Source organism: Scyliorhinus canicula, chromosome 6 (genome assembly GCF_902713615.1).
Source record: "Scyliorhinus canicula chromosome 6, sScyCan1.1, whole genome shotgun sequence".
NCBI lineage: Eukaryota > Metazoa > Chordata > Chondrichthyes > Carcharhiniformes > Scyliorhinidae > Scyliorhinus > Scyliorhinus canicula.
Window position 1 is genome coordinate 182,904,234 of NC_052151.1, and position 25,254 is coordinate 182,929,487.

The 25,254-nt window shown below is 42.6% G+C and overlaps 1 protein-coding gene across 2 annotated transcripts in view; it reads right to left on the reverse strand.

The window, feature by feature from the left end:
- The window catches only part of spast (spastin), an 82,369-nt gene extending 58,556 nt beyond the window's left edge, over positions 1-23,813 (reverse strand). Inside the window, exons 1-4 of one of the 2 annotated variants that reach the window (XM_038800591.1) lie at positions 23,434-23,813; positions 17,832-17,915; positions 10,206-10,289; positions 4,401-4,496 (exon numbers count right to left, since the gene is read on the reverse strand). In XM_038800591.1, the coding sequence (XP_038656519.1) occupies positions 4,401-4,496; positions 10,206-10,289; positions 17,832-17,915; positions 23,434-23,767 (598 nt within the window). In that variant the 5' untranslated portion in view covers positions 23,768-23,813. The remainder of the gene's footprint in view (positions 1-4,400; positions 4,497-10,205; positions 10,290-17,831; positions 17,916-23,433) is intronic. The other variant, XM_038800592.1, reaches the window with a different exon arrangement.
- Positions 23,814-25,254: the final 1,441 nt, after the last annotated feature.

The following is a 25,254-nucleotide window of genomic DNA, read 5'->3' on the forward strand; positions in this document are numbered from 1 at the left end:
GAATGGGAGGCACATTTTAAACCTATCCCGGCTCACAGAACAAATGAAAGAGGACTTTAAGAGATGGGACATGCTTCCACTATCACTGGCAAGGAGGGTAGACTGTGAAAATGACGGTCCTCCCCAGATTTCTGTTCGTCTTTCAGTGCCTCCCCATCTTCACCCCAAGGCCTTTTTCAAGCCGGTGAATAAGGTTATTTTGGGCTTTGTGTGGGTGGGTAAAACCCCGCGAGTGAAGGAAGTATTGCTGGAGCGCAGTCGGGGGGAGGGTGGGTTGGGGCTGCCGAAAGTTTGCAGTTACTACTGGGTTGGCGTTGCCGAACTTTTGCAAGTACTGCTGGGTGGCTAATATAGACATGATTAGGAAGTGGGTAGCGGGGGAGGGATCAGTGTGGGAGCGGATGGAGGCGGCGTCATGTGAAGACACATGTTTGGGAGCACTGATAACGGCACCTCTTCTGTTCTCGCCGGCCCGGTACTCCACAAGTCCGGTGGTGGTGGCGGCCCTGAGAATCTGGGGGCAGTGGAGGAGATGTAAGAGAGTGGAGGGAGCATCGGTTTGGACCGCAATTTACAATAATGATCGGATTGTACAGAGTAGGCTGGATGGTGGGTTCCGGAGATGGCAAAGGGCAGGAATTAAGAGGATGGGGGATCTATTTTTAGACGGGAGCTTCCCCAGCTTGAAAGCCTTGGAGGATAAATTTGAATTGCCAGCAGGTTTAGGTATTTGCAGATGCGAGACTTCTGGAGAAAGCAGGTTCCGGCCTTCCCACTGCCTCCGCCATGTGGGATACAGGATAGAGTAGTCTCCGGTACCTGGGTGGGAGAGGGGAAGGTAGCAGGAACTTTTGGAGGGGGAGGAAACTCCGGCGGAGGAGCTCAAGGGCAAGTGGTAGGACGAGCTAGGAGAAGAAATAGAGGCGGATGCCCTAAGCAGGGTTAATACATCCTCATCATGTGCCAGGCGTAGCCTGATACAATTCAAGGTAGTCCACCAGGCAAGGATGGTGGCCCGGATGAGCAAGTTTTTTTGGGTAGAGGACAGGTGTGTGAGATGCGCAGGAAGCCTAGCATGTCCACATGTTTTGGGCATGTCCGAAGCTCAGAGGGTTTTGGCAGGATTTCACTAAGGCAGTGTCCACGGTACTAAAAACACGGATGGTGCTGAGTCCAGAGGTAGTGATCTTTGGAGTGTCAGAAGACCCAGGAGTTCAGGGGGTGAAAGAAGCCGACGTCTTGGCCTTTGCCTCCCTGGTAGCCCGGAGACGGACCTTTTAATGTGGAGGGACGCGAACCCCCCCCCCCCCCCCCCCCCCCCCCCCCCCCCCCGAGTGTAGAGACCTGGGTTAGTGACGGCTGGGTTTCTCCGTCTCGAGAAAATAAAGTTTGCCTTAAGAGGATCAATGTTAGGGTTCACCTAGGGTGGCAGCCGTTCGTCGACTTTCTCGGGGAAAATTAAAATGTGATGGGGGTGGAAATGATTATTGTATCGGGTTTATGTCATTGTTATTATTATAAAAACTTGCAAATACCCTAATGAAAGTATTATTTTTTTAAATTTCCTTTTAGGAAAGAAAATCAAACAGAAGAATCAAACCTGGGAACATCGCAAGATCGACATTATCTTCATACCAAATCAAGTGAGGGTGTACACTAGAGAAGATCTGCAGTTCACGAACATCGGGAGCTAAAGCTGGTGCTAACAAACTAATCTTCAAAGATTGGACATAAAAATTTACTAAGGACTAAAACAAAGGGAGCTGGGACCACAGTACTGATTAGGAAGGACATTGTCATTTAAAATATGACGTAGCTAGCCGAGTAGGCAGACAAGTGGCAGGTGGAATTTAATATAGAGAAGTGTGCAGTTATGCATTTTGGCAGGAGAAATGGGGACAGAAAATGTTGCTTTAAAGCATGTGCAGAGACAGAGGCACCTGAAGGTTCATGCACATAGATTTTTGAAGGTGGAGGAAAAAGTGTAGTTAGAAAAGTATATGGGACTACAAAACTACTTCAATGGTTGTAAATTGATTTGGAAATCCTTAATTCAGGAAAACTGCTAGATAAATGCAAAGTTTGTGTTAATTAAGATTGACATTGCATATAAAAGGAAACGGTATGAGAGAATACAACCATACAGAATGATTAAATCACTCACTTATTTTCACACCATTTCCAATTTATGAAACTAATTTAAAAGGTGTACTGAAATCGGGGGAGTCCTTTAACCTGCTTCCTTACAGCCTCCACTGCTCAGTGTTCAACCTCTACCGTTGGAACCTCAATCATGATCTCAGTGAAGAAATGCTTATCCCAAGACAACAGAGTGAAAGCAGCAGCCACTCTCGCTTTTGACTTCTTCCCTGGGTGCATCAAAGGAGAAAGGGAAATGATGCATCTTCTCTTCCTGAGAGTTAGAGTTGGGACTAAACCATAGCCTCTGAAGGTGTTACAGGGGAAGGTGGTGACAAAGGAGAGATTTAATGAAAGAGAATGAGACAGTAAGGTTGAGGTGATTCACTGATGCTGACATGAAGGAACCTGCACATAAGAGCGGAGTCAGCAAACAGCAGGAGAGGATAGAGCTGCACGGCTGGAGGAGGTGGACATTAAAACTCCCATTATTCAACTCTGGTATCCATGATAACCATTTTGTTTATAACATGGAATTGTTTGGATGGACAGTGAACACCTTCAACTAGTCTTGCCTCCCCTCTTTCAACTCTGCTAATGGACATCATCCAGTTATGTACCCTTTCTTACACTGCTGGATGAGTTCAGTAACACTGGCTGTTTCAGCACATTCTTCAATCCTTTTTCTTTCTTGACCGTTGGCCAACAGTCTTTTGAACCCATTTCCACTTGAATGACCTTTCCTGGCAATTTACCTGCAACAATTTTGTTCCAACAGTATAATCTAGCCATGCAGTATCTCCCTGGAGCCCTGTACTTGTAATTACTTTGCAAATCACACACTGCCTCAGTGAGAGGTAAAGGGGTTTCTCTAAATTGTAGAATCCACAAGATGTTTACCACTTGAAAATAGTGCTGGCTGATTTATTGAAAAAAAGTTAAGCTCAAAAGTCTGGCTTTAAAAACAAAGAGAGAGACTTAGCTACTCATTCAGTTTTCTGGTCAGTCTGTGGAGCTTGTCTCAGTAATTAATACCAAACATTTAATCCATATACACATGCCCAAAATATATACACACATGCTATGCCTAAAGTTAAAGAATAAATAGAATGCCAAATGGTCCGACATAACTGAAACCCATAGACACTGAAATATAGAACTATTAAAACTTATAGCTCAGGAGGCGGCTTTCTGGACTATTATGCTTGTGCAAACAATTTGAAAGAGTTATCCAATTAGTCGACCACACTGCACTTTTCCTGTCACCCTACAATTTCCTCTTCTTTAAGCACATATCCAATTACGGGTTGCAGAGTCAGTGGCAAGGCCAGCATTTATTGCAAATCCCTAATTGTCCTTAACCGTGTAGCTTGTTAAGCCTTTTCAGAGGTCAATTAAGAGTCGACCACAAGGTCAGACCAGTAAAAAGGCAGCAAATTTCTTTCCCTTTAGGGCATTAGTGAGCCACATGGGTTTTTAAATGACAATCCAATCGTTATGTGGTCACAATTAAGGATACCAGCTTTTTATTCCAGATTTATTAATGGAATTTAAATTCCCCAGCTACTATGATGGGATTTGAATGAACGTCTCAAGATTGTTTGTTCAGGTCTCTCTGGGTTACTAGTCCAATAACAACCACAATACTACCATCCCTTTTTGAAATTTACCATTGAATCTGCTTCCATCACCCTTTCAGGCAGTGCATTCCAGTTCGTGACATGCTATGCAAAAGTGATTATTTTCACCTTAAATCTGGGTCCTCTAGTTACTGATCCTTTGTCACTGGAGTCAATTTCTCCTCATTTATTGAATAAAAACCCTTTTTGAATGTCCGTATTGAATCTCCACAAACAGGCGATTCACACCAGCCACCACAGGACCTTCAAGACCAAAGCAGCAACAGCCATCTGGTTTTCTCACAACCACTCATCCTCACAATACTTGAACTATGAGGGTTAATTCGTCAATCCAATATGCCTGGCACAGCACCACAGGCAAAGGAATTGCGGATGGGAGAAAATTAGCACCAACACCACACCACCATCATTCATTCACCTTGGGTGTGACGTCACTCCTTTTGAGCACGACATTGGCAAGTTGACCAACGGGAGTCATCCCTTAACCATGGAGCACTTGGTTTACAATCTGTTCACAAGGCAGCTGAAATTTCTAGGAAAATATATGTGTACATATTCTTTATTAAACCAAATGGTTGCCATCTAATAAAGCCATGGTTTTGTTGAGCAGAGGAAACCCACCTGACTGGATCCGTGCACTAGGGCACGGCGGGCCTGAGTTGTCTCTACACACCTCCCTCTCGGGCTTGGAAAACCTCGCACATGCTAGCATCTGCTCTATACAACACAATAAGTGGGCACAAACAACAACAAAAAAGAAAATAAGTACAGACAGAGCAAACAAGTTAAATAGATTGTGTTATAGAATTTTGAACTGCATGGATAATGTGCCAAATTAAAGTGCAAATTTGGATGCGTGCTTTCACACCATTCTGGTCAATGAACCTGCATTTCCTTTTGAAGAACACCATTCATCCAGATTTAGGGAAAAGGTGTTGAAGAGCTTTGGAACAAGTCAAGGTAAGAAAATCAGAGGATGTCACATCATTTCCAACCCATTATTATATATCCTGACAGTCAATTCCACGTGGGTTCACTAAATCACACTGAAGAAAATGGTTTTTTAAACCCAGTTCCAGGGCTAATTAAATGCTGAAAGTTTATCACCATCGCCTCTCAAGGTTTGTGTAAAAACACCTTTATTTAATTTGAGGTAAACTGGTCCCATCCATCCCTGGGTTGACTTCGCTCATTCCCAACTCCATCTTCTACAATTCTAAACACATTGGTCATTGGTTGGGATTTAATTATTTAATTGTCGTGAGGTCCTAAACCTGAACTCCCTTCCCCAATAGGATGGTACCTTCAGCACTTGGACTGCAGCTGCTCAAGATGGCCCACTGCCCCGTTCTCAGGGATAATAAATACTGCCCTCGCAAGCGTCACCCACATCCCAGGAATGGTCTCTTGGATCGAGTAGGAAATAATAGCACTTACAGGGGTCAAAACTTAATGTACGTGGAGAAATAGCTGTTCACCACTTTGCCTTTAAGGCAGCGTAGAAAAATATGGAATGAAAAGTTCTGCATGTATCCAGCAGTTCAGGAAATGGCTGAAAGTATTTTTTTTCTTTTTGAGGACCTTACTTCAGAAATCCAAATCAGAACTAATGTCCGGAAACAAAATTGGATGCTGCTTTTCTGTAAACACAGCAATTATTCAACACCCTTGCAGTTCTGTATACTCACTACAATCAATTTTTTTTTTAAACGCTTACGATTGGATTTTTTTTTTTAAAATGTAAAAGCAACACAAGCTGCAGGTTTAGCTTTGTTGCATGCTTCAATGCTTGAGCTTATTACCACTTTAACCACCTTTCATCTTCATGTAGTGTAGTGATCTGGCACTGGATCTGCAAGTTTAATTGCAGATAATGGATAAATGAAGCAGCCCGAGGAAATGGCTATTTTTCAAAGCACTGCACCGGGGCCTATATATCAAGAGTTATTACTCAACTGGAGTGCAGTTTTGACATACTGACCTAAATGTATGTTTCCTTGTGTCTCATTAAACAGGGATGGGATATTAAAGAGCTTTACTTTATTTAATTTTTTAATACTTTAATGCAAATTTCTCATCCTCTTCTGAATTTAGCCATCCTTGTCTGAAATTTCCTGAAGCATTTCACTAGTTTACCCCCATCACAAGCTCTCCTTTAACAAACCAAGAAAACAAAGGTGGAGAACTTTAAGGCTGCTTAGACACTTTCAATTTAGCCAATTTTGTTAAATTGTTACGGGTATAGGGTGGATACGTGGGTTTGAGTAGGGTGATCATTGCTCGGCACAACATCGAGGGCCGAAGGGCCTGTTCTGTGATGTACTGTTCTATGTTCTATAACAAAAGCACTTGTAATTTTATTTTAAAAGTCTATCAGAAACAGGTTCTACAACACCACTTTGCCTGTACCAGGCAAGTCAATAAGGTAAAAGATTTGGAGACAACAATATTAGCAGTGCTGCAAGGAAAGAGGCCAATGTTTCCACAATTGGGCAGCATGGTAGCATAGTGGTTAGCACAATTGCATCACAGCTCCAGCGTCCCAGGTTCGATTCCCGGCTTGGGTCACAGTGTGTGGAGTCTGCACGTTCTCCCAGTGTGTGTGTGCAGGTTTCCTCCGGGTGCTCCGGTTTCCTCCCACAGTCCAAAGATGTGCAAGTTAGGTGGATTGGCCATGCTAAATTGCCCTTAGTGTCCAAAATAGCCCTTCGTGTTGGGTGGGTTTACTGGGTTATGGGGATAGGGTGGAGGTATGGGCTTGGATAGGGTGCTCTTTCCAAGAGCCGGTGCAGACTCGATGGGCCGAATGGTGTCCTTCTGCACTGTAAATTCTATGAATTGACAACTTGTGATAAAGACCCAAACCTGGAATACTTGGGAGTTTTGCCATTCTACTGCCTTGCAAGATTTTCCCAACCTTGACTGCAGAGCACTTTGGGATATCCCGAAGCCAGAAAAGGCTCTACATAAACGTAGGACACAATACATGCCAAACCACTTTAGCGCCAACCAAGTGCTTCTGAAGTGGAGTCACAGTTGAGAGCACGCCAAGCTCTCACTATCATATTGCTGTTATGACCAGATGTTTTAGTGATGTTGATTGAGTGATCAATACTGGCTGGTACCCAAGTACACAAAACATCAGTATAAACAAACTTAAATTAATGACCATCAACTGACACCCCACCTTTATAAATAGACGTTCAGCACCTAGATACCTTAGTTAGCCAGCAATAAATGTGTTGGTCATCCAAAAACACATCAGTTTCCACGTGCATGCTGATGATCCCTAGTTTTAGTTCACTAGATCGTTCGATCCGCTGCTGTTTCTAAACTAATTAAACGTTCGGAAGACTGAAGCCGTTGTTTGCAGATCCCACAACTCCACGTCTCATCACTGACTCCAATCCTTCTCCCTAACTGGGAAAGGCTGAACTAAATGTTTGCAAGCTGGATGTCATATTGGACACCGGGACATCACACGTTGATGTCGTCATCAAGGACCAATATTTCCACCTCTGTTATCGGCCAATTCTGCCCGCCTCACCTCATTTGCCACTGAGGCCTTCATCCATGCCATGTTACCTCCAGGTTTGCTTCTTTTACTGTACTCATGGCCAGTCTCCCAAATTCTACTCTCCGTAAACTGAAGGTCATCGTGTTGCCCTACTCGCACCATTCATCCATCACCCCTATGTTTGCTGACCTACTCTGGCTCCTGAATAAGCAATGCAGCAATTTTTGAATTCTCCTAGTTTTCAAATCCTTCTCTGGGTTGACTCCTTCCTATTTTGTAATGTCCTGTCATATAGCCATCCCATAGCTCTACAATCCCTCCATTCTGATCGTCTTGAGTATCCCTCATTTCCACATCTCCAACATTGATGCCTTCAGAATTCCCTCTCCAAGCTCTCCATCTCTACTTTGCTTTCCTCCTTTAAGATGGACCTTGAAGTCCATTTCTTTGGTGAAGCAATTGGCCATCTGCCCAAATATTTTCTCATGTGACTCTGTCATATTTTGCTTATTTTTTAAAAAAGTTTTTTCAATATAAACAGAATATTTTGAAAATATTGAAAATTTGGGAGGTTGTGATATTATTAAAATCAGAAACAGACTTTCTGCAGAATATACCCCATGGGAGCATAACCTGCAAATATTAAGTCAGAAAGGTAAACAGTCTAGGAATGAACAAGGAAAGTGTGGGGTTGGGATGGGGAGCGAGATGTAAAAAATTGCTTGGCAAGGATTTCATTCTCCAGAGGGGGCAAAGTACTGAAGAATAAAGGTGCAATATAATTGTTACAGTTAAAATGATTTAAGAAGTTGACAGATAGACAAGGCAAAAATTATTTCCTCTGGTGAGAAAGCCCAGAAAAAGGAGGATATATAGCCTTAAATGTAGCTCCAGGCCATTTAGGATATCAGGAAGCATTTTGTCATACAAGGAAATCTCTCCCCCTGCTCACCCAACCCCCTTCCAAAAAAGTGGATCAATTAAGAATTTCAAAATTGAGATAGACAGACTTTTCGCAGACAAAAGGTTTAAAGGTTACAGAAGCGAGGCGAGGGGATGGATTTACAATTCAGAAGAGGCGTGGTCCACTATAATGGTGGAACAGGCTCGACAGGCATACATTCCCAACAAAAAGGTTGGTTTCAGTCTTGAAAGCACCAGTTGCCATTATAGTTTGCTACACAGTCGATGCTGCAGATCGCTGACATCGCCAAGACAAATAAATTAGTTCTACAGTACAACAAATCTCTCCAGCTCCGAGACTTAAAATCGCACAAAAGATTAATCTACTACTTTTGCACCAGGTTTTGTGTACTGTGGCGACTAGGGGCTTTTCACAGTAACTTCATTGAAGCCTACTCGTGACAAGCGATTTTCATTTTCATTTTCACATGCTAATTCAGTTTCTCTTCCTCCTGAAGTTACTTTCAAAGCTCCCTTTAGCAAATAACTTCCTTGTATCATTTTTACTCTTGCTTCAGACAACTGTTGATTTAAAGATCATGATGTGATTAACAAATAATGCAAAGAACCAAAAAGGTTGAAAATATGATCATCAGGAAGCTTCTCCCACTTCCCCTTACTGCTGGTCACAGCTTGTTGTACGGAAGATTAGAAAACTGACAAGAGATGAGCGAGACAGGAGTCAACTGTTCTTGCTCATTTATTTTTAAATTTCACATCCATTTCAGGATGCGAGCTGTGGGGGTACCCTGGAGGGTTTTATATGTTGCATATCTTGGAGTTAGGGTCAATTGTATCCTTGAAACCAGAAGCAACAGGCCTGCCAAGATAAACAGAATGGCTCAAGTATCACGAGAAGAAAATATGGCTTGACCTTTTCTTTAAATGCGTTATCCACAATAATTGTTTGTGGAAAGAATAAGAAAGAGTAAATTTTTTAATTTTTAAAAAAAATTAGAGAGCCCAATTATTTTTTTCCAGCTCTGGGCAATTTAGAGTGGCCAATCCACCTACCTGCACATCTTTTGGTTTGTGGGGTGAAACCCATTCAGAGAGAATGTGCAAACGCCACACGGATAGTGACCTGGGGCCAGGATCAAACCTGTGACCTCAGCGTCATGAGGCAGCACTGCTAACCACTGCACCGTGCCACCCAATAAGAAACATTAATGAAGTTAGCTACGAATAATTATGGTGAAATTATGGGCACTAATTTAATAAACTTAGGCAGAGCAATCTATTCACTGTAATATAGAAAGATAATGTCTAAGAAAACCAACTTTTCAAAAGATTCAAGAACAGTCAAGTCAGAAGGGGTAGTCTGAGGGAAGTAGCTTTTGTGCAAACAACTATTTATGCAAGTAGACTGCTTGAGGGATTCACGAACAGAAATGCCAATGTGGTCCTGTCTGAGACATGTACCTGCAACGTAGGCAACATATGGTGTATAAAAGGAGCATGGTTTTCAACTCGCCCCGAGGGCACGATAGATAGAACTAGAAACTGAAAATCATTCTTTGGGTACAGGACAAGTCAATTACCTAAGCTGTGTTGCATATGAATAGTCTGTTCTATATACTCAATCATAAAATGCTTGCTTGAAGCACGTCATTGTGAACCAAAGAAGAAAATAAGCAGACTAACAGCTGAACATTAGCAAGAGTGTGTTGCAGGGCCACTTAGGTGTGTGACTAAGAGCTAACCACTTTGGTCTGGGACTAGAATCACAAAACGGACAAGTGGATATACTTTTATGAAAGGAAATAGTTTCTTGTCATTTACCCCAACAGATCCTTTAATCTTCTCCCTCATACACCTCTTGATATTCACTGGTACACAAGTCTAGTGTATTCAACCTAACCTCAATTAAAGTAATGTATAAAAAGAATTATATTTATAAACTTCCAGTCACTGACAGATAAATCATTATTTTGCACAGTACACACCCAGCAACTCCAGACGATCCTTGGCCATAATCAAGTTGGTTGTCATCTTGCTCTGTAGGCGTCTGGCTCGTTCAATCTGCTCACCTGGAAGGCAGGAGACTTATCAGTGGATATTTAAAGATTTTTAAAAACGTTACAAACTACTGTTATGTAGCACTCAGTTACTGCCAGTAAGCAACAAACGCAGAATGTATGCAGGCTGCTCAACTACCACGTTATCTGCAAATTTAGGCAATTAGGAAACAATATTTGTAACTGACTAAGAGGGATAGCTCTGAAAGGACATTGTAGCAATTAAGAAAAACTGCTCAATACCAGCTACCATTGCAGCCCACTCAATGTACTCTTTACATTATTTTTATTGCCTTCCTAGAACGGGGTGGGGGGAGGAGGAGGAAACACCACATATTACTCCAACTGCAGCCTAATTAAAATTGTGTATTAATTCAAAATTTCCTCATTATGTTTGCATATCACTACTAAGGACACAAAATTAAAATTTTCTTTACCTCACTTTGCTCCTTAGTTCAAAGAATTCTATAAAGGTTAGTCAAGTGTGAACTTATGCCGTAGAAACCCGTGAAAACCAACATTGATCAGTTTCCATCTCTCCAAAGTTTTAGTAATTTAATCTTGTATCATGTCAAGCAGTTAATCAATATCTTACGAAAGACCAAGGCACATATTCTTATCTAATTCTTACTTATTTTGAAGAGTGACATCTGTTACTTTCTAGTCTTCTGGCACAATTTGCTTTTCTGTATAATTTTGGAAAATTAACAAAGCCTCCCATTATTTCTACAATCAGAATTCCCCGGACATAAAACCATTAGGCGACGGTTTATGCTGGCTGTAGGTGGGAGGCAAATTAATAGGGTTTACTAACAATGATTTATTAGGACAATCAATAATTAGTCTATTAAAAGGGTTGTAGGCCATGTCTGCTTGGGTTTCACCCCCAAAACCCAAAGATGTGCAGGTTAGGTGGATTGGCCACGCTAAATTTGAAAAAGACCCAAAAATAATTGGATATTCTAAATTTATTTTAAAAAGGGGGCCGTAGGGACTTTTGGAACTTGTATAGTGCAGTATAATAGATTAAAACAGTAGAGAATAATTCCACAAAATGGTCAATCTGATGTGGCAAAAAGGACATAAACGATGCCAGCTGAATGCACAAGCCAGGATAATGGGTCAACAAATATGTTTTCAGTCGAACTGGTTCTTAGTGACCAGTGATGGTTTCTAGACACCATCTGTGAAAAATCAGGATAAGTGCCAACAACGTGTTTCTGGTTTAACAGTTCTAACAAGTAAAGAGATCGGAGTAAGAGCCATAGAAAGATCAGGGTAGCTAATACTCACTCTGCCTGGATGCGCATCTGCAACTTGTTTAATGTAAAGTTTTTAACCAGACAATGCTCAAATGTGAGCAATGTATTTGCCTACGTGACCTGCAATATATAAATGTTACTCAATTTCTTAGTTGGGGAGAGTAAGCTCCAGAGGTCCTTCTCGGAGGTTGTGCTCTCCCAATGCGTTGGCTAATAAACAATCATTCTGTACCTGAGCCTCTTGTAATTATTTCTTGTAATAGAAAAACACTACAACACTGACCTTAAAGTTTGAGTAGCCTCTATTTCTCTATGCACTTCCTCCAGCTGGTTAACATCCACCTCTTGAATATACAGAACCTATTTAAAAACAGTATGTACAGCATCTATTCCTCCACCACAAGCTTGCGCCCTTCATCTCTGAGCCACCCTATCCTGACTATTACTTTACAACTAATATCCATTAGTTCCATTCAGTTCATAAGATAAGCATTCTTCGTTTATAGTCAACCTATATTTATTATCTGCCTCGCAAGCACTTTAATTGAAATGATTAACATGGAGTTAGAACACAAGAAATAGGACAATCAAGCTTCTCTGCCACAGTGCGTAATCCTTTGACTTGAGCATATTTATTGAGTGAGCATCCAAAGCTCTAGGGATTCACAAACCCTTGAGTGAAGAACTTTCTCAGATCAGTACTTATCACTTATTCTATGACTCTGATCCCTAATTTTGAACTCGCACAAGGGAAACACCCTCTCAGTCAACCTAATCCTTTAGGAATGTTATGTTTCAAAAAGATCACCTCTCAGTCTTCTAAACCCCAGTGAATTTAGGCTCATACATAATGTTCGCTTTCTCCAAAACAGTTCGATTGCTCAGTAAACAACCCGACTCCATAACATGGTATGTTGCAATGTTTGTTGGATAGAATAACAGGGAGAACTGAAGATAAACCCCAATGGGAGAATGCTCGGGGAAAAGGTAACAACATTTTCAAATAAAAACAACTGGGACTCTATTCCAAACTGCGGGCAAATTCTTGGGTTTAGATAGCTAAACAGAAAGTTATGTGACTCACAAAACGATAGGCTGGCCTCACATTATTTATTCTTTGGTGAAACATTTTCCACGTTATAGTGCCTAATTCATGTTAGGTGGTCATTTTGCCCAATGTCCATCTACAAGCTTGACTATGATCTCATTCACCATGTTTCCCAATCGTTGGTCTCCAACTAATCTCAAATTTCAGGAACATCTTTTTTTGCTGGGCAATCAGTCCATTGCACCAAACACTTAATTTTGCTAAGGTGAAGTTATGGAATGCTCGAGGGTAAACTGCTTTTAGGTGCTATCCCCTAGCATTTACATTTCCACAACCTTTTGCGATAATTGAATGTACTGCCCAAATTAAGCTGTTATCTGGGTTGAACTCTTGCGGATGCTCCAGGCTCATCAGTTCCTGCATTTAAGTTAAATTAATCTTCTGCCATTCAATATCTTCAAGTTAACTATGGAAGAAATTGATTAGCTGCTGCTCGTAAGCAAAGAAAACTCTTGCCATTTGCTGCAACTGCCTTGGATCCTAGACCCCAATCTCATCATTCCTGCTTCTCTGCTCTGTTTAACCCAGTCTCTCTCCGTCGAACTTATTAATGGGAGAAATTTGGTGAGTTTGAAATTTGATCAGTGTAGAAGTTCACAAAGTCAGAACACGAGTTGTGAGTAACCACAGTTCCAATGCAAAAACCTCTCAATTAGCCTAATGAGTGTATGCTGAAGAGGGCTTATTATAACTAATATACTATCGGCAAAAAATTGAGGGGTTAAGCTATCTTTCAATAATCCGACTGGTGCCTAGAATCTCTCCAGATTCTGTTGCGGTCTCTCCAAAAGCCCTTTCTCGGAGGGGGCAAACAGACACAAATCAACACGGAGCCAACAGGATAACATTAGAACAGGAAGAAGTAGGACTACAGAGGGATGTCGGGCTAAGACATCATAGTGATGCGTGGGGTAGGGGGGCTGAGGCCGTGGAGAGATTTGAAAGGAGAATGAGAACTTTTAAATCAAAACATTGCTGGATCAATACTCAATGTAGGTCAGCAAGCACAGGGGTTCTGGGTGAACAAGATTCGGTGAAAGTAAGGATACAGATAGGAGAGCTTCAGATAATTTCACGTTTGTGGAAGGTCAGCCATGGGAGTATTTTAATAGTCTCAAGGTGACAAAGGCATGGATGAGGTTTTTAAACCGTCAATAAATGAGCTGAGGCAAAGGCGCGCATGTTACTGAGGTCGAAGTAAACCAGCCTAGTGAGGAATAAAGTTAAAAGCTCAGCTCAAGATTAAGCGGGATGACAATGTTATGAACCATCTGTTTCCACCCGAGGCATTGGGCAGTGGAAAAGTGGAATAAGTGGCGAGAGAGTAGAATTTTTGGTGAGGCTGAAGACAATGCCATTTATTTGTCTTCCCAATATTCAGTTGGAAGAAATATCTGCTCACTCAGGATTGGATGTCAGGCAAGCAACATAACAGATCAGAGACAATGCACGGGTCGAAAGTTGGGTGTTATCAGCATGCATGTTGAACCGAGGACAGCACGGTGGCACAGTGGTTAGCACTGCTACCTCACGGCGCTGAGGTCCCAGGTTCAATCCCGACTCTGGGTCACTGTCCGTGTGGAGTTTGCACATTCTCCCCGGGTTTGAGTGGGTTTCGTACCTACAACCCAAAAATGTGCTGGGTAGGTGGATTGGCCACATTAAATTGCTCCTTAATTGGAAAAAAAGTGAATTGGGTACTCTAAATATTAAAAAAAGAAAACAAAATGCATATTGAACCAGATTTTTTTTGGATGAGGTTGCTGAGGCAGGGAACAGAAGATCAATAGGAGGGGGTTGTGGAAGATCCTGGAAAGACTTGGTGCTGGAATAGAAAAGAATGACAGCAATTACATCTCAAAAATGCTTCATAGGCTACCGAGTATCCTAACATTGTGACAGGCACTATATAAATACAAGTTATTTCCTTCTTTCTGCTTGACAATTCCTTCAGGACAAATATTTCATGACGTATTCAATGAAAACAGCTATTCCTCTTGAAACAAACTCTAAAAACATAAACACTATGTTTTCTTTGTATTCTTGCCTTTGAAGTCCAAGCAGGCAAAGATAAGAGTTTGTGAGAAGTCTATTTTAGGCAGAACTTACAATTTGAAGCATTTTGTCATGACTGCAGTCCTTTGTGATTAGTATATATCATGGAACCATTTTTACTCCAAAAGCAAGCGAAATCTGGAATTCTTTCCCCCTAAACTAATGACAGGTCAATTAAAGCTTTCATTTCGGAGCATGATAAGACTTCAATTAAATGTGCGCATTGAGAGACATGGATTTAAGCAGAACAGAGGTACAGATGAGTGATGGCCTGATTGAATAGAGTGGTATAGGCCCGAGGGGTTGAATGACCTATTTCAGTTATTGCGTTCCCATATCCACAGCAGTGAATAACTACATCCAAGGGGTGACTGCTCTGGAATGTATCTTTTCAAAGAAGAAAAATACAGCACACAAACAGGCCCTTCAGCCCTCCAAGCCTACGCCGAACCATGCTGCCCGTCTAAACTAAAATCTCCTACACTCCCGGGGTCTGTATCCCTCTAATCCCATCCTATTCATGTATTTGTCAAGATGTCCCTTAAATGTCACTATCATTCCTGCTTCCACCACCTCCTCCGTCAGCAAGTTCCAGGCACCCACTAACCCTCTGTGTAAAAAATTTGCTTTGTCGATCTCCTCTAAACCTTGGCCATCACACCTACACCTATGCCCCTTAGAAATTGACCCCTCTACCCTGGGAAAAAGTCTCTGACTATCCACTCTGTCTGTGCCCCTGATAATTTTGTAGACCTCTATCAGGTCACCCCTCAACCTCCTTTGTTCCAGTGAGAACAAACCAAGTTTATTCAACCTCTCCTCATAGCTAATGCCCTCCATAACAGGCAACATCCTGGTAAATCTCTCTGCACCCTCTCTAAAGCTACTCTCTGCCTTCTATGGCCTTTGCATAACTAGATACTTACAAATAAAGAATTAGTCAGGTAACTCGATCATTTTTAATTTACAATCATAGGCAGTCTTTGAACCCCACATATCATGTTCCAACATCCCATTTTTTCCTGTGTCTTTCTCTACCTACCCGCTTTGGTTCCATGACCCTTAACATCCGATGAAAATCTATCAATCTTAGTCTTGAGATTTTCAAGTGACCCTTGCATTTTTGAGAAGAATTCCAGGTTTCCACAACCTAGTTCTAATTTGAACATTAAGCTCCTTTTCTACATTTCCCCTGCAATTGGGTAGATAGAAACTATTTCCTTATACTGTCTTAAACGCCATAATTAGATCATCTCTTAACCGTCTGTACTCAAAAAGGAAGTTAAGTATTAAGAGGTTTCTAATGTTGCCAAAAAGAATAACAATCCTGAGGATTGGAAGGATTTTAGAATTCAGCAAATGCTGACCAAGAAATTAATTTTTAAACAGTGAAAATAGGATGAGATTACATCAGCTAGAGGCACAAATATAGTATGTAAAAGCAAAATTGAAGAGATTAGTTAGAGTAAACTTGGGTCCCTTACAGGCATTGGCAGTCTTAAGGAAATGGCAGAGACATTAGGGGAGACACATTGGCACAGTGGTTAGCACTGCTACCTCAGCTGCAGGGACCTGGGTTCGATTCCAACCTCGGGTGACTATCTGTGTGGAGTTTGAACATTCTCCCAGTGTTTGTGTGGGTTTCCTCCGGGTGCTCCAGTTTCCTCCCACAGTCCAAAGACGTACAGATTAGGTGGATTGGCTATGCTAAAACCAGCTTGGTAGCATAGTGGTGAAGACTATGGCTTCACAGCGCCAGGGTGCCAGGTTCGATTCCTGGCTTGGGTTACTGCCTGTGCGAGGTCTGCACGTTCTCCCTGGGACTGCGTGGGTTTCTTCCGGGTGCTCCGGCTTCCTCCCACAAGTCCCGAAAGACGTGCCGTTAGGTAATTTGGACATTCTGAATTTTCCCTCTGTGAACCCGAACAGGGGCGGAATGTGGCGACGCGGGGCTTTTAACAGTAACTTCATTGCAGTATTACTTGTAAGCTTACTTATGACAATAAAGATTATTTATGGGACGGCACAGTGGTTAGCACAGTTGCTTCACAGCTCCAGGATCTCAGGATTGATTCCCGGCTTGGGTCACTGTCTCCCAGTGTCTGCGTGGGTTTCCTCCGGGTGTTCCAGTGTCCTCCCACAATCCAAAGATGTACAGGTTAGGTGGACTGACCATGCTAAATTGCCCTTCGTGTCCAGAAACATTACGTGGGGTTACTGGGTTACGGGGATAGGGTAGCGGCATTGTCTTAAATAGGGTGCTCTTTCCAGTGGCCAGTGCAGACTCGATGGGCTAAATGGCCTCCGTCTGCATTGTAAATTCTATGCTTCTATACTATGCTAAATTGTCCCTAGGTGGGGTTACAGGGATATGGTGGGGAATTGGGTCTGGGTGAGGTGCTCTATCAGAGGGTTGATGCAAGTGTGATGGGACGAATGGCCTCCTTCTGCACTGCAGGGATTCTATGATTAAACAAACAGTTTGCTTTTGCCTTCATTGTGAAAAGTTCACAAAACATTCCAGAATTACTGGGAGCCAAGGGTCTAAACAAAGTGAAGAATTTTAAAGTATTGTTCTTAAAGAAATAATGCTGGAGAAATTAATGGGACTAAAAGCTGACTAAAGGTCCCTGGCTTGATGGCCTCCATCCTAGGAGTTGTAAAAAGGCTGCGTCAGAGATAACAGATCAGTTTTATCTTTCAGAATTCCCTAGAACTTAAATTAAGAATCGCCTTTGCAGATTGGAAAGTAGCAAATGAAGCCCCACTGTTCCAAGAAATGAGGAGAAAGAAAACAGAGAACTATAGAGCAGTCATCCTAACATTAGGAGACAAAATGCTAAAAGCTATTATTAGGGGTGCTTTAATAGGGCATATGGAGGCTTATTTTACCCAAAAGGAAATTTTGTTTGACAAATTTTAAAGTAGTTACTGACTTCTTGTGACAAGCTCTTCCCCACAGACAGCCATTCTATTCCCTCTCCAATTCTTACTTTCCTGCTCTTGGTCAAGAGTCCTTCTTGACTTCCTCCCAAGGAGCCCAAGTGGAACAAAGCAAAGCCTTCCATTTAGTCGGCAGCCTCATCTATTACAGCAACAGAATTGCATTTGTTAATGCACATGTCTTACCTGATCCAGAGATGTGGATTGCAATCCCATGCTCTAGTTCTGCAATCCCCTTCTTGTACCACTCCACAGCTTTTTCCTTCTGTCCTGTTCAAACAGAGGAGCAGGATTACCCACAAATTACTGAAACAACATAATGCCTTAACACAACTCAAAAACAGCATTGTTTAACTTGTCTTAAATCTTTGGGGATTGATGGCAATCTGCTGCTTTTCTACCAACCAGAGCTGTCACCAGCATTTCAGGGAAGTGTGATATTGAACATATGACATTTTCATACCTGGTCTAATTTGAACAGTGAAAAGTAATCTATTTGTACAGTAATTTGCGTTGTCTAGTCAAACCCAGATTTGTTGCCTAAAGCATGCACTCAGAGGTGTGCAAAACAGGGTCACTTTTGATGTGAAAGTGATGGAACAGGAGAAATTGAGGCATTGCACACCAATGACACATGAGTATATGCATTACCCAACTGATGCCCAGTAGCTGCTAAAGGCAAGAGACCAGAATACACAAAGATCAACACAATCACAGACTCCACACAAATGGACATGCTATCCAAAATACAATTCTCACAGTCTGGCTCCAGTTTACAGGTTCCTATTCAAATTTTATGGGACTGGATATTTGAAAAGTACTGTTGCCATGCTGGTGGATACATCACACATCAAAACACGCATTGGTCCCTTAATACCTGCTGGTTGAGATGTACATAAATTAATAGGAGCACTGACTGTTGCGTGCAGCCAGTGACACTCCGTGTTTATGAAGAAGGAAAAACATGCCCAATAATTAACTGCTGAACAATTGTAAAACGTCGAGGTGCAAACAACGCTGAACAGAAGGGGAAAGAAGGGAGAGAATGGAACAAACAAATAGGGTTCATGGTCAATACTCTTCAAACCATTTAAAAATTAGATATGTATATGTGATTTTCTTTTAAATTCCAATCTATATTCCTGCTCCCCACACACAATTTCATAATGTTGCAATATGGGTCATGTGTTTAAAACAAAACCCCTTTAGGTTCAACTAATTTCAATATAAATCGTGTAGTTTAAGGAGGCTGAGCCTCAACTGCTCCTGCTTGTATTCTGACTACAGTTCTGAACATGAAGTCCCAAGGGAGTCAGCGTCAATGCATTAGACAACATGTTGGTCAACCTCAGCAGAAGGTGCACAGAGTCAAGACAAAATGCAATCTTCAGATTCTGTTTATAAAAATTTGTTCAAGGAGTGTGCCTGTCACTGGCAACGCCACCATTTATTTCCCATCGCTAACCCTCCAGAAGGTGGTGGCAGATTGCCTTCTTGAATGCAATCCATGTGGCAAATGTACTCACAAAGCAACATTAAGAGGACATTCTAGAATTTGGGAGGATGCTCGTCAGTGAAGGAAGGATATATTTCTAAGTTCGGATGGTGTCCAACTCGGAAGGGAAGTAAGTTTGGAAGCGGCTGTCAAACGAGCACTGGTGAGTTTCCGCAGTTCATCTTGTAGATAATGAACAGAGTAGCTATTGTGTGGCTGATGGTGGAAGAAGTGAATTGTTAATGCGGTGGATGGGGCGCCAATCATGCAGGTTGCTTTGTCCTGGATGCTGTCACAATTCAGAGTTGTACTTATCCAGGCAAGTGGAGAGTATTCCATCATGCTTCTGTCCATGCCTTGTTAGAAGAAGGTGAAAAGCTTTGGGGAATTCTGGAACAGTATGGTGTTGGTTGAATCCAAACTGAAGTGGGATTAAATGGCAGGGGATAACTCGACCAGTCCATTAAATATAACCTGACTCTTCTATTTCCATAATTCCAACTGGGAAGCAGGTCATTATTCCCTGTCAGCGTTACCCTCCAAAAACAAATAATTCTAATCACAGAACTACACCCATAATCCACATATGCCTCCACATCCCTATTCTTTCATATAATAATAATCACTTATTGTCACAAGTAGGCTTCAATGAAGTTACTGTGAAAAGTCCCTAGTCGCCACATTCCGGCGCCTGTTTGGGGAGGCTGGGACGGGAATTGAACCCGCGCTGCTGGCATTGTTCTGTACTACAAGCCAGCGATTAAGCCCACTGTGCTAAACCAGCCCCTACATTTACATATCCAATCTAACATTGAATGTTGACTTTGAGACTGAGACAGAAACTAAGTCAATTCTAGAGCCCAGTGATGAGGATCGCTTTTTGTCGGTTCTAAATCTTTAAACCCCTCAACTACTGGAAATAATCTGCTGCTATCTACTTTGCCCATCCTCTCAACTTCCATCATTTCATAACCTGCAGTGTTTCAAAAAAAAAAGTGAATTCCAAATCTTTCTTTGTATTTATATATTCTCAAAGCCAACAGCATCCTATTGAATCTGCAGTTACCTCAATAGGATGCTTAAACTTGTTCCTCCGTCCATTAAAATTCCTCCGTCAACACGAATAATAGAAAATACCGTTGGAAATGCAATTACATTAGAAATGTACTCAAGCGGCTTCCATAATAAATGTGGAAGAACTCATAACAAAAAATCTTGACAGGAAGTGCAATATTTTAATATATTTATAACTCAATTATAGCCTTATGGCACCGAGGACCTAGGTTCAATCCCAGCCCCTGGTCACTGTCCGTGTGGAGTTTGCACATGCTAAATTGCCTCTTAATTGGGGAAAAATATAATTGGGTACTTTTAATTTTAAAAAATAAGTAGATTGTGATTTTGTCTAAGTTCTGGTGTAATTATCCTGGTAATGTACCGGTGGAAAAGTAGAGAACAATATGAGTTCCTCTTATCATCACCATGTCCCAATTACAGCAGTCATGTAATACGGCAAGACATGGTTAAAGGAAAGGACTCCCATTACTGTAGCATCTTACACAACCTCAGGATGTCCCAAAATCGCTCTAAAGCCAATCAGGTATTTTGAAGCATAGTCACTGTTGTAATGCGGGAAATTAGATAAATGAGGTCATCTGTTTCTGGCATTAACTGAGGGATTAAGTTCTGTCCAATAATTACAATGCAATGCTTGTCAAGTTGCATAGTGTGGTGGGCTGTCACACAAAACAAAATTCAACTCAACTTTGTCAGCTTTTATCAGGTCTTGTCCAACTTACTAGGTGGAGCCATTTAGGAAACAGACCATTGCACTGGGAGACAACAAAGAAGGCACGAAGCTGAGGCACAGGAAGTCAGTAGCCTGTGCTATCCACTTCTCAGACTAAGCTTGAGTTGACACATTAGCAGCAATAGTTTTTTCAACAGCTTAAGTGCATCTTAAGGACACATTTTTTGTATTTCAAAGTTTAGTCACTGTTCTATGCAAATTGCACCAGAATACTAAATAGTAGCTGTATCAAAACAAGATAGGCAGGCATCTCTGGTGTACATAAACCGGTCATGCAAATTAAACACTTGTTTCAACACCTCACACTCATTGTCCTCCACAGACTGAGAGAATAAGCATGTGCGTGTGCGCCAGGTGTTTGAACACTTTTGTTCTGTGATGTGACATGGAAAACTGGAAGAAAGGGGCCACTGAGATGAATGGAGTTTAATTTGATGAGATTTTGTACACTAGAGCTGCAAGTCTATATCGTTTTATCACAGCACACTTACATAACATCACATGGCGTAGATTCCTACATTACAACAGTGTTACTTGTACCACAATGTAACAAAGTGTTGCATGCACTACACCAAAACAAAGTAACAAATTAAAATGGCATACAGCAAAGTAACACATTAACATTTCAAATCAATGCAGCAAAACACCAATGCATACCTCTACATTAGAATGTACCACAGAAGCACAGCAATGGGTGTGCTACAATGCGATGCAGCTACACAGCACGGAATACATTGCAATGAATGAAATGAATGAAAATCGCTTATTGTCACAAGTAGGCTTCAAACGAAGTTACTGTGAAAAGCCCCTTGTTGCCACATTCCAGCACCTGTTCGGGGAGGCCGGTACAGGAGTTGAACCCACGCTGCTGGCCTGCCTTGGTCTGATTTCAAAGCCAGCAATTTAGACCTGTGCTAAACCAAGACTTAGTAATGCATGTATATTATGAAGTGACACCAACATGTTCATGAATGCAGCACATGAAGCAGTGACACAGCAATACATGTTTTGACATCATGATGCAATGCTGCAACAATAATGCACTTTATACATTACGATGCAACCCAAAGATGCATGCTCTGCACTGCTATGCAGTGAGGAAATAATACACAGTGACATAGTAAAACGCATGACATTTTGTTGCCTCGCCGCAACAAGATACTGCATATACATCGCAGCCCAACAATATAGTAATGCCTGGATTTGCAATTCAAATGACCACAAAACTGTCAGGATTCACTGCCATGCACATGCATAGCAAAACAAATCCAGAAGCTACTGTCAGGAATATCCTGCTTCTGCACAGCCTTCTCAGGCACAATTAGCACATAAATCATTGACTTGATTGAACTTCACTTTACCATGCACTATTCTTGCCATTGAGCCACTGAAAATGTTACATCATAGAATCTTGTGTTAGTTATTCCTGAACAACCTTCTGCTCCCAGACAAACTAACTTAGACATCATGCATTCCATGATAACAAATCCATAGATTTTTAAAATAACTTTAAAACGGTTATTATATTTCAGTTTCTACCATAGTCCTGTATGTATGTGCCAATGTTTATTTCCCTTGCTGTAAAATTATTTAAATAATCACTGCTCTTTGCTTTACTTTCAGAATTCTTCAATCTGGTTTTTGCTCAGCCTGCTATTCCTGGACATCAGAGATCCCCTACAGCTGGCCCCAGAATGAAACCATGTTGTTACACAGGAAATTACCATCACCGGTCTTTGTGGGTAATTTTCTAAACTACTGACTGCAAAACCTAAGCTAATGTAATGCCACAACATGGCAACATGTGCACATTACAGTGCAACACCACATGACACAGTAATGCATGCACCATATTATAGTGGGACGCTGCATGACAAAGTAAGGCATGCATTCTCTGCAACACCACAAGACACAGTAAGGCAGACATTACATTACATGATACAGTAGACATGCATTACAGTGCAACTTCAAAACAAAGGCTTGCATCACACTTCAATGGCACACCACAATGTGTTACCGATGGTAACAAACAGACCGAAATGCAACATTGTAAGAAGGCTGCAGAGGTCAAATCAGAGTTATGGGGAGAAGACTGGAGAATGGGGATGAGAAACATATCAGCCATGATTAAATGACTCGATGGGCCGAATGGCCTGATTTTGCACTTATGGTAATACGTACCCTGCATTAGAGAATGTAGTAACACAACTACACTGCAAGTGATGACGAAAAATAATGCTTTTACTACATAATAAACAAATTCAACATGCCAATATACTACATAAAACAATGCAGCCATATTACAATGCCAACTACAATGCATTCACATTGGGCCCGAAACAATATTGTCCTGTCAGTCCCTCACCTGGCTCAGAGGGGCAGGGCGCTGACCCAACAACGCTTGTAATCGCCCAACAAAAGCCTCCCTCCTCCCCAGACCCGGCCCTGCCCTGCCCGCTCTGGTGCGGCGGAACCCCGCTCACCTTTGTCGTCCTCGTCGATCTTGAGAGCGGTGGAGATGTAGTCGAAGGCCAGCTTGTGGGACTGGCGGACCTGCTCGGGCTCGGCCGTGGCCACGGAAGGGGCGGTCTTGCGCGATGCCATCTCGGCCAGGCGCTGGCAGACGTAGGCGAAGAAGAGCCAGAGGTGGAAGGCCAGGAAGCGCAGGAAGCTGAAGACGGCCACCAACGGGTAGGCGAAGTAGTAGAGGTTCCGCTTGTGGAGCGAGAGTCTGTCGCTGCTGCTGCTGCTGCTGCCGTCGGGCGGAGCTCGGGCCGGTGCCTTCTTCTTGCTGCCTCGTCCGCCCGGAGAATTCATCCACCCGCCCTCTCTCCGCCATCACCCACACCCCGACCACGCATGCGCGGGCACCACCCCCTCATTGTCCGGCTACCCGCCAATCGGAGGGGCAGGTGCCGAGCCGTCCTCCAATCCGAAAGCGGGTGCGCGGGCTGGGCCAATCAGAACGTCGTGCTCCGCTGTGCCAGGTGTGGGGAACAGCCAACCGGAGGCGGGATGAATCCCCGTCCAATCAGAGAGCAGGACGACTCCTCATTAATAAAACGCGGCTGCTGAAAATGCTCAGCAGCTCAGGTAGCATCTGTGGGGGCAGAGACAAGCAAAGACCCTGCCTGAGGAGTGGTCGCGAGTACTGACCAGCAACTCAAAAAGTAGAGAGAAAAAAGGAAATAGCTCAAAGAAGCAGGAAAAGAAACTGAAGGAGCTGGAGTGCTTGGGTGAAGTGCAGCTGATGATTAAATAGCAGGTGTATTATTTGCATGAGGCAGAATAATGAAAATCATAGAATCCCCACAGTACAGGAGGCCATTCGGCCCATCGAGTCTGCAACAACCCTTCGAAAGAGCACCCATCCACCCAGCCCTATCTCCGGAACCCATCCCACACATCCCTGGACATTAAGGGGCAATTTATCATGGCCAATTCACCTAACACGTATATTTTTGGACTGTGGGAGGAAACCCACACTGGGAGGAAGTGCAAACTCCACACAGACAGTGACCCAAGGTCTGAATTGAACCTGGATCCCTGGTGCTGTGAGACAGCAGTGCTAACCACTATGCCACCCCTATAAAAATGCAGCACTGAGTGTGTGGCTAGCTGGAGGGATAGGCAAAAGAAAGTAAAGTCTTGGGCCAGAATTTTACACTCTTGGAGTGGGCACACGCAACCAGCCTGAACTCACATGCGAGATGTTGAGCAAGCCCATAGAATCCCTACAGTGCAGAAGGAGGCCATTCGGCCTATTGAGTCTGCACTGTGATGGAACCATCAATTCACCAGACACGTGTTTCCGATGTGAATCTAGGCTTTAATCGACTTACTTCAGAGCCAGCCTGTGATCTGTCAATGAACTCATAGTGACCCAGGCTGACTCTGGACATGGGTATTTATACAGCTGCACTAGGGGGAGGAGTCATGGGCGGAGCCAAGGGTGGAGCTCAGTATAAGTTCCTGAGTGCTCCATGTGCTACTCCCCCTAGTGGTAGGATAGCGCTGCTGCGCTTACAAAGACCGTGTGAATTAACATATATACATTTATATTACATTCACCACACACTGGCCCTCAGAAAGAGCACCCAACTTCATCCACTCCTCCATCCTATCCCAGAAACCCATTAATCCCACCTAACCTTTTGGATACTAAGGGACAATTCACCAATCGACCTAACCTGCACATCTTTGGACTGTGGGAGGAAGCCGGAGCATCAACAGGAAACCCACGCAGACACAGGGAGAGAGTGCAAACTCCAAACAGTCACCCAAGGCCAGAATTGAACCCAGGA